The 15366-nt window shown below is 35.8% G+C and overlaps 1 protein-coding gene across 1 annotated transcript in view; it reads left to right on the forward strand.

Annotated features, from left to right (window-relative positions):
* The first annotated feature begins 1948 nt into the window (after positions 1–1948).
* The window catches only part of gabrz (gamma-aminobutyric acid type A receptor subunit zeta), an 89743-nt gene continuing 76325 nt past the window's right edge, over positions 1949–15366 (forward strand). Inside the window, exons 1-2 of the mRNA XM_046854907.1 lie at positions 1949–2200; positions 9817–9894. Coding sequence (XP_046710863.1) covers positions 9842–9894 — 53 coding nt within the window. The 5' untranslated portion in view covers positions 1949–2200; positions 9817–9841. The remainder of the gene's footprint in view (positions 2201–9816; positions 9895–15366) is intronic.

A 15366-nucleotide genomic window follows, 5' to 3' on the forward strand; every position in this document is an offset into this window, starting at 1 on the left:
TGCAGCTGTGCAGATAAATTTACAGGGAATAAAATCTGGTTGTGATCTGTTCATATTTCATTAAACAAATTTTTGATAAAAAAATCACCAAACTGTCATCTATTTGCGATCCTGAAAAACTAACATACAGACACACCATGACATAGTCTATTCTCATGTTCAATAAGAGAATGAGAAGAATAGAAAGCACAAAGGAAACACTTTCATTCTCCATACTCAACTGTATTGTATTTAAATTCTTCTTCTTTCAGCTAGGAACAACAGGAAAGGGCTCAGAGCCGATCCATTATGCAGTCCAACCTTGAAGCAGTCTGTTGTTCCTACTGCACACTTCACTGCTGTCACACTGTCCTCATACATGTCCTGCACCACCCTTACATACTTCTCTGACACACCTGACTTCCTCATACAATACCACAACTCCTCTCTCAGCACCCTGTTGTACGCTTTCTCTAAATCCACAAACACACTATGCAATTCCTCCTTACCTTCTCTATACTTCTCTATCAACATTCTCAAAGCAAATACTGCCTACTGCCTACTGCCTACTTTCCCATCATTTTGTCAATCCCAATTCTGTTTAGTCAACCTCTTTCTTCTTATACTTTCCTGTACTTCCTCATTCCACCACCAGGTCTCTTTTATTTCCTTTCTAGTTCCACAGGTCACAACAAGTAGCTTTCTAGCTGTCTCCTTTATTACTTCTGCAGTAGTTGCCCAATCATCCAGCACCTCCTCACCACCACCACCGAGCCCCTGTCTGACCTCTTCCATAAAAATTTCACACTACAGTCTTCCTCCTTCAGTTCCCACGATCTTCTTCTTCTTTCATTCCTGACTCTTCTCCTCTTCTTCTTCTTCACCTCTAAAGCCATCCTACAGACCACCATCCAATGCTGTATAGCTACACTGTCCCCTGCCAACACCTTACAGTCTCTACTCTCCTTCAGGTTGCATCTGCTACATAGAATATAGTCCACCACTCTTCCTCCACTCTTATACGTCACCCTCCTTCTTCTTAAAATAAGTGTTCACCACTGCCATTTCCATCCTCTATCAGCAAAATCTATCACCATCTGCCCTTCCACATTCCTCTCCTTAAAGCCATACCTACCCATCATCTCCTCACCTCTGATCCCTTCACCTACATTGCCATTTAAATCTGCCCCATTTACCAATTGTTCATTCCTAAGCACACCATCTACCACTTAATTTAACTCACTCCAGAATCTTTCCTTTTCCTCAATCTCACAGCCCACTTGTGGAGCACAAGCACTGATGACATTTATCATCACTCCTTAAACTTCCAGCTTCAAGTTCATAACCTTTTCAGAAACTTTCATCACCTCCACTACACTCTTACTGTACTCTTCCTTCTGAACCACACTTACACAATTTCTCTTTCTATCCACACCATGATAGAACAGTTTAAACCCACCTCCAATGTTCCTGGCCTTACTCCCTTTCCACTTGTTCTCCTGAACACACATGTCTACCTTTCTCCATTACATCATATCAGCTAACTCTTTCCCTTTTAAAGCCCCAACCCGAACCTCCACCTTCCTATACTTCTCCTTTTCCTGTCGTCTCTGTAAGCATCTTCCCCCTCTCCTTCCTAACCTTGGTGAGAAGTCACATTATGACGTATTACTCTGAAATAATGAAGTTGCCAATGTAGTAGTGTTGGATGCAGCCCCTCTGTACCATATTTAAACTGTATGATACCCTCCTGTAAAAACAGTAGCATGCATTAGAGTGCTACTGACACTATACTATCTCCATATACTCATTAGCATGGCAGTGCAGATGTTACTGTAAGCAGATGATTGCCTATTCCGAGTTAAGTACTAAAGCATAGCATTTATATTACACACTATTTACACATACTGTCTAGTATTTGAGTATACGGTGGATTTTGAGCGCGAGCCCGGCGGACGCATATTTTAACGCAAACAAAACGCGAGCTTTCCTCTAACACTGCGGTTAACCTCATTTCTTTTCCACACTTCAGGTTGTTTTATTGTGATTAAAAGACAGGAAAAACAAGTGGAATGTTGCTTTAAATGGGAAAATTATATAAATATATAGAGATGACTGAAGCAAATGACGCACAGAGCCTGAACGGAGGAGCGCGCGCTGTTATTTGACGCGGCACCGGTGGTTCAGTTTGGACATGCACGCGCGTGAACGACTTTAAAATGTAAGTAGGTAGCTTTCGCACTGTATTTACCTGCGTGTTGTTGTACAGTGCGTATATTTCACGCTAAAAATCTGCCTTATTGGTATTTAACCTCTTAAAGCCCGTTTATTGTCATTATATGAAATGAGTCTTGTTTCCCGAATTTACTGAACCCGAATTCTCCTTCGGGTTCAGTAAAACGGGTGCCATTGATTTGGTGTGCAGTCAAAAGTTAAATGCATTTTAATCAAAATTGTGTTCAACAGATATTCTAGATTATATAACATTTTATGTAACGATGCAAACATTTGCGTGCGACTGTGTGCGTTTGCGCAAACGTGTCTTGGGATATCAAATTATTTATTTCCAAATGGTTGAATTTTGGGAGGCATAAACAGGGTTTGAGGGGAGAACCAACAGGTGCAAAAAAAAAAAAAAAGCCTACACGCTGCTACGTGTCTGTTTTCAACTAAAACTGCTTGCAAATTCTTTCACATGGCACCTGACAGTTCCCTGAGATTTAGAATGTTTAATGTGGCTTTTATATTGCAAAAATGCAGGCCAAGATTTGCAGACTACAGTATCTCACCTGGTTAGATTTTCCAGCTCATGTAGGTGCATTTGGTAATAAATGTCCAAGATAATGCATTTGATTCTGGCAGAATTATTGTTTTTTTAGACTACCATCAGTAGAGGAATCCAACAACACACTCATGCAAACCAGTTTGTTTATTTACATGCACATTTCAATGCATCAATTCAAGTAGCCTTTTACTGTCATTTTAAATATATGCAGATGCTATCGATGTTTTTCACAGATTAAAGCAAAATAAAATGTAATTCACAATAATGTAATGTGTTCTTATGTTTCGAGAATCTTAATGAAATAAATAACTCCAGTTTACTTAAAAATTTGGAAAGGTTTAATAAATTTGTCTTTATGCATAAAAAAAATCCAAAATTAACTTTACAATACAATCATTAACAGATAATGAACATGCTTAACTCAAAAATCTTGATACATTTATTTATGATTGAAAATGAAAAGATAATGAATTTATTTAATATCATTCTTGCAAAAGACAATTATTTTGATAAAATAAAAAAAATCACCTTATAAATAAACAAAATTGATGCTTTTGTAATTTAATATTTTGCTCTCAAAACATTTGCTTCACATACCAATTATTTATTTATAGCTTATTTGTACACCAGTTATTAATATACTGGATGCATTTCCATGAGAGAGTTTCTATCAAATTAGTTGTAAAAACTTGAATCTACCACACTAATCACATGTATTGCTCTAGTTATTAAAGCATATTCCATATTACTGAATTAGCAAAACTAGAGGCAATTTAGAAACTTTCCAGCACTTACCAGGTTTACTAAACATGGTTTAACTTTTTTTTTTTTTTTTTTTTTTTTGCTGGTAGCTGCTAAAAAGCTGATTAAGCTAAATATTTTGACAGAGTAGATGAAATAATTTCAGGACTAGAGTATGTAAATATTTATTAACAATCGTTATAGTTAGTGTGGTCTAAATGCTGTTATATTTCTAATATTACATGATGTCATATGGTTTGAAAAGAAGCATGAAAAACCTCAAGTTTCACATTACAATCTGGTACTGGTTGAAAATTTGCGGATGCTCCTGAAATAATACCAGTGTCATGTAGTATGAGTCACACTTTGAATTTTGTTTTCCATACATCAGGGTTTCATGAGCAGATGGAGCTGGGTTGCCAAACCTCTTTTTATGTTTTGGACCAATTTTAACATATTTAACACAATGCACATCATGTCACAGTTTTAATCCTGTTCATTTGTTGACTATACAGTATTTTAGTTTAGTTTAAGTTGCGTTTCCTTGTAATATGCCATAACCTTATCTAATTTCTTTTTGTTAAAAAAAAGAAACATGAATAATATGTACTAAAAAGCTTTAAAATTTAAAGGTGAATAATCTTCCCAACAACTAGTAAAATAAGAGTTTTTATTTAAACTCTCAGATGTAGTTTCAGTAGCATTAATAATTTAATACCTTCTTCAAGGGCAGAAGTGAGTATGCACATCCCACATATATTATGAGGGATATCGTAGGCTGCAAGTAAGAATAACCTGCAGAGGTAGTTAGATGTTTTTATATTTCAGGCGTTTATGCTGACCCAGATACTCTAGCTTCTGTCTTTCACATTTTTATTGTCAGGTTTATAAAGTAATCACCGCAAGTTAATGGCTAAAAAAAGGGTAGTGCATGCCTCTGTGACTCTGTGTAGCTACAGGGATTTTAAGGACTATTGGTGTTTTTTGGGAGCCAAGCAGAAAGTTTGACTTGTCTTGCCTTTGGGTAGCTCTGCTATAAGGTCTCTTTTCCCTCACAGACTTTCTCAAATGTTACACTAAATAAAAAGCTCCCAATTGTCTCCAACCTGTAGCCATCTGAGAGAAACTGATATGTTAACAATGCCTTAGACATGCTATAGAATAGTTAGATCACACATTGTATCTGGGCAGACAGCAGTTTTTTCAGGACTACCACATGTGCTAAGACAGTGCAGACCTATTAGATAAGCACATAACACACTCTCCAGGGGGCACATAGGCCAAGCTCAGGCTTTTGCTCGATCATGAATATTACATTTAGAAGCATTAAATATTTATCTTTATAATTTATGTGTCCTGTATTTAAATGATGTTCTGTACTTTTGTGGAGCTGAATTTGATGTCAGACATGCACTACCTGCTTGCCTGAAGCTCATTTGTATAAATTTGTGTGCCTTGGTAGACAATTTTGTGTTACCACTTATTAATGTCTCTGTCTCTCTCTGTTTTTTGATCAGCTCCCTGCTGTCTCTGCACTGTTCATGTAAAAAAGCTGTGAGGCAGCAAGAACTAGAAGTCTAAAAATAATAAATAATAACAAAAAAATCAAATTAAACGCTCTGAAGTTAGCTATGATGTCTGTGTGGGAAGACTTTGCAAGAAGGAAGTTTAGACTCTGCACAGAGGTATCTAGGAAAAGCGATGAATCAAAGTGGAATGTGACAGGGTGTGTATGCACAATAAGAATGACTGATATAATTTTGGGAGAATGTTTTGTTAGTACATCATCTGTAATAGATTATGTACCTGTGTGTATGATGTTGTGTATTTTAGATTTTTTTTTGTACTGTAGTTATAATCACAATTTGATTACAGATAAGTCCCAGTGAGAATTAAAATAAGGGTTTTCTGGACTATGATTAGATTTGTGTATTTGTCTATGTATGCAGAGTACATTTTTCTACTTTTAGGTCTGTGTGTGTGTGTGTGTGTGTGTATGTGTTTAAATGTCTTGAGGATAGGGGCTATAGTGTGGAGGTGGTTTGTGTGTGTGCGTGTGCGTGTGTGTGCGTATGTGTGTGTGTTTCTGATGTCTTCTGTGTGGTGATCCTGGTATTAGAAGAGTGAGCAGAGATTCAGTCTGCACTCAAAATAGACTCAAAATAGTAGAACATGTGCAATTAAAAAATTAAGTTCAATAATAATGATAATAACAATAATAATTGTTATTATTATTTCTAGTCATGTAAAATCAACATGTAAAACATTAAAAATGCATTTAAATGAGCTTGTATTCAAAATGCATTCATATGGTGCCAGATAAAAAATATTTACCATCCATTTTAATGGACACACTTTTACACCTGCTCATTCAGCCTCATTTATTCATTTAGCCAATCAAGTAGCAGCAGTATGATGCAATTTGCCATCTGTCCACAATTCAAAATGGATTTAAAATGAATGATGAATGATTACATTTAAGGGTTTAAAATACCGTTTTAAGTTTAAATAACTTTCAATCTTTGCATTTTCATGGTGATCAGAAAAGCATGTAAGAATTCACAAAACAACAGATACAAAAGCATACCGCATTCGTCAGCCAATAATCTAAGGCTATAGAGTGGTCATGCACAGCCAAACTGGACATAAAGCATTGAAAGAATGTCACCAATTTATTTTACAGAATCTTCACCAAAACACCAATATTAGCATTTTTTCAATATTATTACAAAATAAGGTAAAAATTTGAACCAGTCAAATACCATCAGTAAGCACTGATCAACACTATCAAATTGTGTGCTTGGATTTATATAAACAAAATTTAAAAAGCTGGTAACAGATTTGCCTGTCGGATGTCATTAAGCATGTACAGCATCAAGTGTTTCTAATACTTTAGATCAAAAGCTACATCAGATCATTTCTTAATGTTATATATTAAAATTAAATGTATAAATGTTTTTATTATTATTAATTTATATTAACAAAGAAAACACATTTAACCTCAATGGTGTTTACTGGATAAAAACATTATTTCATAAGAGTAATAGCATGAACATCAAGAGAAGTATTTCAAATATTCATCTTATCAAATACTTTAGCCAATTCTGTATTACTGACTTCTGTAGAACTAATGAAGGGCTTCAGAGTAAATAAACCTAATATAGATTCAGGGTGTTTATATTTTGTTCAGGGTGTTCAGATTTAGTTAATGGCATTGATCTTTGTTTGAGAAGAGAAAATACAAACATCTTTCAGTGAAAGGTTTGAAATTAGGTTCACTTAATCTAAGTAGATGATTGGTTATTGAGAAAAAATGCAAAACATTTTTTGTACTGGTATTTTGTACTATTTTGATCTATTCTTTTTCTGAGCCAAAGTGTATATTTGCTAATGCTACCTGAAACTAAATGATGAATAGTTAAAATTTATTTTTCACTTCTTCATTCTAATTTGGTTGGTCAGTGAACCTAGAGCAGGGGTCACCAACCTTTTTGACACTGAGAGCTACTTTTTGGGTACTGATTAATGTAAAGGGCTACCAGTTTGATACACACTTCTGAAATAACACATTTTCTCAATTTACCTTTAATTATATGTTATTATTAATAATTAATGATACTTATAATAGGTGCACATAGGTAGAGACAGTGGCATTGAGTAAAAGACACGAGGCGGAGCTGGAGGTAGCAGAGCTGAATATGTGGAGGTTTTCGTTAGAAGTGACGAGCATGAACAGGATTAGAAATTAGTTTATTAGAGGGACAGCACATGTAGGACGTTTTGGAGACAAGGTGAGGAGGTAAGATTGAGATGGTTTCGACATGTGCAGAGGAGGGACATATCAGTAGAAAGGAGGAAAAGAGGAAGACCAAGAAGGAGGTTTATGGATGTGGTGAGGGAAGACATGCAGGTAGTTGGTGTGAAAGAGGCAGATGTAGAGGACAGGATGGTATGGAGACGGATGATTCGCTGTGGCGACCCCTAATGGGAGAAGCCGAAAGAAGAAGAAGAAGAAGAAGATTAATAATTAATGATATTCATCTATGTCAGGGGTGTCAAACTCAATTGCACAGGGGGCCAAAACTCAAAGCACTCTTTAGGTCGCCGGGCCAAACAGGATAAACATTTATTGAACACGCTAAAACAATGTTTTTTGAACATGAATAAAAACAGACAGGAAAATTATTCCAGAATAAATAAACTTAAACTTTAAATAACTTAAAATATTTTGCTCTCCATATAAATATCTTCTGTCAATATTATACAAGTTAGAAATATGAACATGCTGCGAAAAAACCTGAAAAATTCAATAAAAATTGTGCTTTTAAGTAAACGGTAAAATAACAACGTATCAAAACAATCAGATTTCTTTGCTCTTATGCCATTTTATAAAAATAATCTTAAACTTCAAATAACTTAAAATATTTTGCTCTCCATAAATATATCTCCTGTCAAACACAAGACGTCTCACCCCTTCATCATGCAGCTCTTCAGAAACTCTCCCTCGGTAAATGGCCGGGCTGATTTTTGCTTTCACAACAGCTTCACTTTGTGATTGTGCTCTGGAGGAAAATGTCTGCTGAAATGTCAGATTCTTCTTTAACTCTTCTACTTTCTGTATCTTCTGCTCTGCATTCAGGTTTTCAGCTTATCCTGATGTTTTGTCTCGTAGTGCCGTCTTAAATTCAATTCCTTAATTACAGCCACATTCGCCCCACAAATAAGACACACAGGTTTACGGGCAGTGTCAGTAAACATATATTCAGCCGTCTATCAGTTTTGAAAGGCTCTGTTTTCAGAATCAACTTTTATCTTGGCCATTGTGAGGGGCTTGACAATAACTTTACAATAGGGTTAAATACATCAACAGAAGCTTGACTTGATTGACGCTGGAATGTTACCAGGTAGCCTAGTGTTCGGCAAGGCAGCTGAAGCGCTGCATTATGGGATCTGTAGCGCTTCATATCGCGGGGCTATTAATAACAATAATAGAAAAAACTATATAAAATGATCTCGCGGGCCGGATATAATTGTACGTCGGGCCGAATTTGGCCCGCTGGCCTGAGTTTGACACCCCTGATCTATGTGAAGACACTGATCATGTTAATGATTTCTCACAATAATTATCAACAATGATTTAACAAGGTAGGAAACAGCCATTTTTGGAAAAGGCCTGCGGGTGACTCATGTGGTCCTTGCGGGCGACCCGGTGCCCCCTGACCTAGAGGATGAGCAACAAAATGCCACACTAAAGGTTTTAATTTATTTAAACTTTCCCTCAAAGAAAGCTACGATTATTGACTCTAAAGCAAAGGTGGAAAACTTTTCCTAAAAAGGGACAAAAATCAAACTTGTTATTTGAGGGCTGTGGGCTTAAAAATAAATGTTGCATTATACGAAACTGTAATATAATATTGGTTATGTCCCTCATTCATGATTTCCTTATATTTAGAAATAAATAAATTTAAATTTAAAACTCTGTAATTTGCTTAACTAATGCAGTTGTATTTTTTATGTTTTCTAGTTCAGTGAAACTTATAGTATTATAAGGCCCCAGTTTGGGCATCTGTGCTCTAATGCTCATTAATAGAAATTACTCTTTCACACAGAGTAGATGAAAATGAATGCAGTTGGCATTCCAAAAAAGTAATAACATAGGATTATACCTGAAAGGAGGTGGTCCATATACCTAAGTGTACCCTGTTATGATCATAAACACATTACTAGTATTGGCAACATTACTAGCATTGGCAGTGGTCTTGATTATATTTAGGCTTTGAATACCTATTAGGCAACTGGGAGATCATCAATGAGTTCATGGGCATCTAATGTACTTCTCATATTTTAATTTCGCAGTATTAGTATTAATCTATTAATTAAGTTAGAAATCTATTAATGAAGCAGAAACCATTGCATTTTACTTAGATAAGTGTAACTCACGTTTGTTTTATAGATGCTTTACCTATATAATACCTCTGAGCTCTGGGCCGAACCCTAATATCTCGAACACAAGGGGGGGCAAATTAGCCACTTAACGTCGGTTATGGCGTTGCCGCCATATTGGTTTTCGTTTGTCTCGATCATCGGTTATCTCGATGCTTTTTGGCAACCCCTAGGCTGGCGACATAACCGGGTTCCACTGTATTAAAATTGTATTAGACTTGCTACTAAATACCCTGTATAATTATTTTACAGTATGTATTCCAACTATAGTAATGCTTAATAAAGCACTACAATGCCATGGGTTTCAATTAAAACCTCACAATCACATGCACTTACTCAAAATCCATTATTTTACATTGATCTTTCAGACAGACACTTGTGACTCCAGCAGCCATGTGTTCATGCAGCCCTTTGGGCTTGGTAGTCTTCCTTCTGATCATTAGCAGGTAAGAAATTCTAATTTTACCTTCTCTGTTTAATTACATCACAGTTGTTGTAAACGTTATTATTGTACATGAACTATTAAAAAAAAAAAAAAAAAAAAAAAGGTTAGCCTATTTTTCCTCAAATCTTTTTTTTTTTTTTTTTTACTTTCATCTGTTTACCAGTTTTAGGTTGCAAATGTATACATTATGCGTCACACTGCTAGCAAGAAACTGAAGGCAGATACCCACTTCTAATGAAAGCTTACATGATAACATACCCCTTAGGGAGACAGAATATAGTTTAGGGTTTGGCAGTGAATGAAAGATTGATTGCCATAAATACCTATACATGCAGAATTATATGGATCTGAAAAAATATGTCGTGTTGGTAGGTTGAAATCACAGCTAATCTGTAAAGACTTTCTGGGTGAGCTTGAATTTTGTACTGCAGTGTGAGAGAGTGTGTGTGGGTGCAGAAGTAAAAAAAAAAATCCTTCGCATAGAACCCCATCTCTCTGCGTATTCAGTGTTATCCTCCCATGCTGAGGTGCCGTAACTAGAGCACTCACATGATTACAGATAGCCCAAAAATAACTAGGATGCATTTATATAATCAAACTTCAATGTAATTTAGGCAGATTTAGATTATTAAGATATGGCTTTGACTTGATGGTAAGAGATGCTTGGAGGACACATGAGAACAGGGTACTTGTCTGATCAAAAGTGGAGCTGGCCCTGCTATTGAGGCAAAAGAAACTCTGAAGCGTGTATATCCTGTGAATGTTTCTTTTTTTTTCTTGGGTAGATCAAAGGGGATGTAGAGCGAGACAGAAGTGCCAGTCGGGTTTACCATATGTTCTTATTCACTTCTATCTTTCCTATTCACTCACATCGCTTTTATTTACTATCTCTAGTACTATCTACTATCTCTTCACTTCCCTACCTTAATCTCATGTACTATTTATAGAAATTGTAACTAGTTGGTGTCATTTTGTTAGCTGTCATATGACTACGGTGATGCCAGAAGCTGCAATCATCATATTATAATTTTCATTCAAGTTCGCTTGAAAGTTTGGAGACAACAAGGAAACTAATTCTCATGCCTTAGGTACTGAGTAAATGAAATAAAAATACACCATATTGCAGTAAAGGGGTTTTCATTTTAGCCCAACGACTGTGAGTATTTTGAGTCACTCTGATCTTTCCCAGTGTCAAAGCCTAAAAACTAGCTTATATGATTTGAAATCCCAAGAAATATTTTTTGAGAAAGATTTAAAATATTTTTTTGTGAAATATTTTTTGTGAATTCTCAGAAGATCTTAAATAATAAATAGTGCTAAAAATAATCTTCAAATAGCAGTAAGATAAGAAGTCAAATATCTTTGATTTCTTTGGAAGAGGCCTTAAAATTCTTATTCAGATTCAGACAGCACTGCACACATTCAACCCCTGACAGTTTCAGAAGTCACTAAAAGAGAAAAAAAGGTGCTGTCAAGGTATTGAAAAAAGAGAGTCGTCTGGTGATAGAAAACAATTTATTTGAATTTTTTTTTTTATAATTTACAAACATTTACATTGTACAACATTTACAAACACAGCTATTTTCACATTTTCATACATTATATTTTGGTATTTGCTAGATACAGTATTATTTTTATTGCAGACATATGTTCTAAACAGATACAGATCTACAGAGCAGATTCGAAATATAAATCTATGGTCATTTAAGTGCTCAAATTGTCTTACTTAAACACCTACTTATGTCTAAAAAAACCCACATTTCTATACAAGAGGTCTGAAATGTATTTTTATGGAAGTTCTATGTATAAATTTGCCACTCTGTATAGCACATGCTGTTCATAGATGAGGCTCGAAGAGGCATAGAGATGAGGCTTTGCTCTAGAGGTTTCATGTACATTTCAAAACACACACACACACACACACCACATACTTGTTGGAAGTATGTCAACACCTCACAAAACCCAGCAGATCAGGCTTCCAGAGGTTTGAAGATCCAGAGCTTCATTGAAAGCTGTTTTCAGGGGCCTAGTTTCCTTCGAAAAGAAGTTGAATGCCTGAGGAGGCCAGGCATCCTGCCATTCTGCATAAACAGCAGAATAGCTTACCTCATTCTCCACCACATCCATTAAGAGTGTTGACATGGGGGTAGGAACCACATCTTGTGATGAGAAAAGTGATTTCAGAGTGCAACCTCTGCAAAAGACTACATACAAAGGCAGGAGAGCAGAAAATGGTGGATCTGCCACAAGACTGCCTGCTTCCCGACAAACCACCCTTCACCAACACCCTTCACCAACACCTTGTAGATTGTTTGGGACCTTTGGAGGTCAGAGGAGGACGTGCAAAGGTTAAGCGTTATAAAGTGCTCTTCACATGTTTAACTGTCAGGGCAGTGCATATAGAAGTAGCCCATACTCTTGACACTGTTTCCTGTATTAATGGCATATGGCGTTTTCAAGCCAGAAGAGGTCAAGTGTCAATTATTTGTTCCGACAAAGGCACCAACTTTGTTGGCACTAAACAAAAGCTGCGTGAGGCATTGGCAGAGCTGGATCAGTCTCATATCAACGAAGTCGTGCTCAGAAAGGGTGTGCAATGGATTTTTAACCCGCCTGCTGTGTCTCACCACAGCAGTATCTTAGAGCGTCAAATCCGTACAGTGAGAAAAGTGCTGAGCTTTGTTGTGAAGCAACAGCTCTTAGAAGAGGAAGGACTACATACTCTTTTATGCAAAGTTGAGAGCATCATCAATGGGAGACCTTTAACCACGAACACAGATCAGCCCGATGACCTCAAGCCTCTGACGCCGAATCATCTACTCGCGTTGAGAACACAGCCTAGTTTTGCACCTGGTGATGAGATTTAGTTTTGCAGATTTGTTTGAAGGCTTGCACATTGCTAAGGGTGTTCTTATCACCTGACACCATCGCCTCACATTCAATAATGCTTGTCATCTTCTTGAGGTTGTGCCCAAGCTTCAGTGCTTTTCTTCTTCAGCATAATGACCTTCACATTTGAATTAACAGGTGAAGATGAATCTTCACTGTCATGCAGTCAATGTGCCTAATGAACCAACATAGCTTCTTTTCCTATACTTCAACACCATGTAACTCATATTAAAAGTAGGCCAAACAAGTCTTTCAAAAAACACAAAGAAATAAAGCAATCTTTCTAAACAGGTCTCTTTAATTAACAAGTAGATTTACAGTTTAATTTCATGAAGTAGACAAACTATTAGTTTTCAAAAAAGAATTTAAAATTTTGACTTGGCAATGCCTGGGATTGAACCCCCAACCTTGTGGGAACCTGCTAAATGATAAACCAACAACTAACCAACTGAGCTATCTATTCTACGTTCTATAAGCAGTCAATGGGGCAAATGGGCCAAATGAACCAACATGGCTTCTTTTCCATACTTCAACACCATGTAACTCATATTAAAAGTAGGCCAAACAAGTCTTTCAAAAAGACAAAGTAAAGCAATCTTTTAAACAGGTCTCTTTATTAACAAGTAGATTTATAGTTAATTTCACAAAGTAGACAAACTATTATATTTCAAAAGAAAATTAAAGAAATTTTACTTGGCAATGGCTGGGATTGAACCACCAACCTTGTGGGGACCAGCTGATCGATAAACCAACACCTTACCGACTGAGCTATCTTTTCTCCTTTGCAAGCAGTCAATGGGCCAAATGAACCAACATGGCTTGTTTTACTATATTTCAATACCAAGTAACTCATATTAAAAGTAGGCCAAACAAGTCTTTCAAAAAAGACAAATAAATAAAGCAATCTTTTAAGCAGGTCTCTTTAATTAACAAGTAGATTTATAGTTAATTTCACAAAGTAGACAAACTATTATATTTCAAAAGAAAATTAAAGAAATTTTACTTGGTAATGCCTGGGATTGAACCCCAACCTTGTGGAGACCTGCTGATCGATAAACCAACACCTGACCAACTGAGCTATCTTTTCTCCCGTGTGCAAGCAGTCAATGGGCCTAATGAACCAAAATGGCTTCTTTACCTATAGTTCAACCCTTTGTAACTCTTTAAAAGTAGGCCAAACAAGTCTTTCAAAAAATACAAAGAAATAAAGCAATAGTTTAAACAGGTCTCTTTAATTAACAAGTAGATTTATAGTTTAATTTTACAAAGTAGACAAACTATAAGATTTTAAAAGAAAATTAAAAAATGTTCTTAAAAAAATTATTTTAAAAAAACAAAATGGCTTCTTTACCTATACTTCAACACCATGTAACCCATATTAAAAGTAGGCCAAAAAAGTCTTTCAAAAAATACAAAGTAATAAAGCAATCTTTTAAACAGGTCTCTTTAATTAACAAGTGGATTTATAGTTTAATTTTACAAAGTAGACAAACTAATAGATTTCAAAAGAAAATTAAAAAATTTTACTTGGCAATGCCTGGGATTGAACCCCCAACCTTGTGGGAACCTGCTAAGCGATAAACCAACACCTGACCAACTGAGCTATCTTTTCTCCCGTTTGCAAGCAGTCAATGGGCCTAATGAACCAAAATGGCTTCTTTTCCTATACTTTAACACCATGTAACTCATATTAAAAGTAGGCCAAACAAGTCTTTCAAAAAAGACAAAGAAGTAAAGCAATCTTTTAAACACGTCTCTTTAATTAACAAGTAGATTTATAGTTTAATTTTACAAAGTAGACAAACTAATAGATTTCAAAAGAAAATTAAAAAACTTTTCTTGGCAATGCATGGGATTGAATCCCCAACCTTGTGGGAACCTGCTGAGCGATAAACCAACACCTTACCGACTGAGCTACCTTTTCTCCCTTGTGCAAGCAGTCAATGGGCCTAATGAACCAAAATGGCTTCTTTACCTATACTTCAACCCTTTGTAACTCTTTAAAAGTAGGCCAAACAAGTCTTTCAAAAAATACAAAGAAATAAAGCAATCTTTTAAACAGGTCTCTTTAATTAAAAAGTAGATTTATAGTTTAATTTTACAAAGTAGACAAACTATTAGATTTCAAAAGAAAATTAATAACTTTTACTTGGCACTGCCTGGGATTGAACCACCAAACTTGTGGGGACCTGCTGATCGATAAACCAACACCTTACCAACTGAGCTATCTTTTCTGCCTTGTAAATGCAGTCAATGGGCCTAATGAACCAAAATGGCTTCTTTTCCTATACTTCAACACCATGTAACCCATATTAAAAGTAGGCCAAAAAAGTCTTTAAAAAAAAAAAAAGAATTAAAGCAATCTTTTAAACAGGTCTCTTTAATTAACAAGTAGATTTATAGTTTAATTTTACAAAGTAGACAAACTATTAGATTTCAAAAGAAAATTAAAAATAATTTTTACTTGGCAATGCCTGGGATTGAACCCCCAACCTTGTGGGGACATGCTGATCAATAAACCAACACCTTCCCAACTGAGCTATCTTTTCTCCCTTAAGCAACCAGTCAAAGGGCCTAATGAACC

This window comes from Silurus meridionalis, chromosome 7 (assembly GCF_014805685.1).
Source record: "Silurus meridionalis isolate SWU-2019-XX chromosome 7, ASM1480568v1, whole genome shotgun sequence".
Taxonomy (NCBI): Eukaryota; Metazoa; Chordata; class Actinopteri; order Siluriformes; family Siluridae; genus Silurus; species Silurus meridionalis.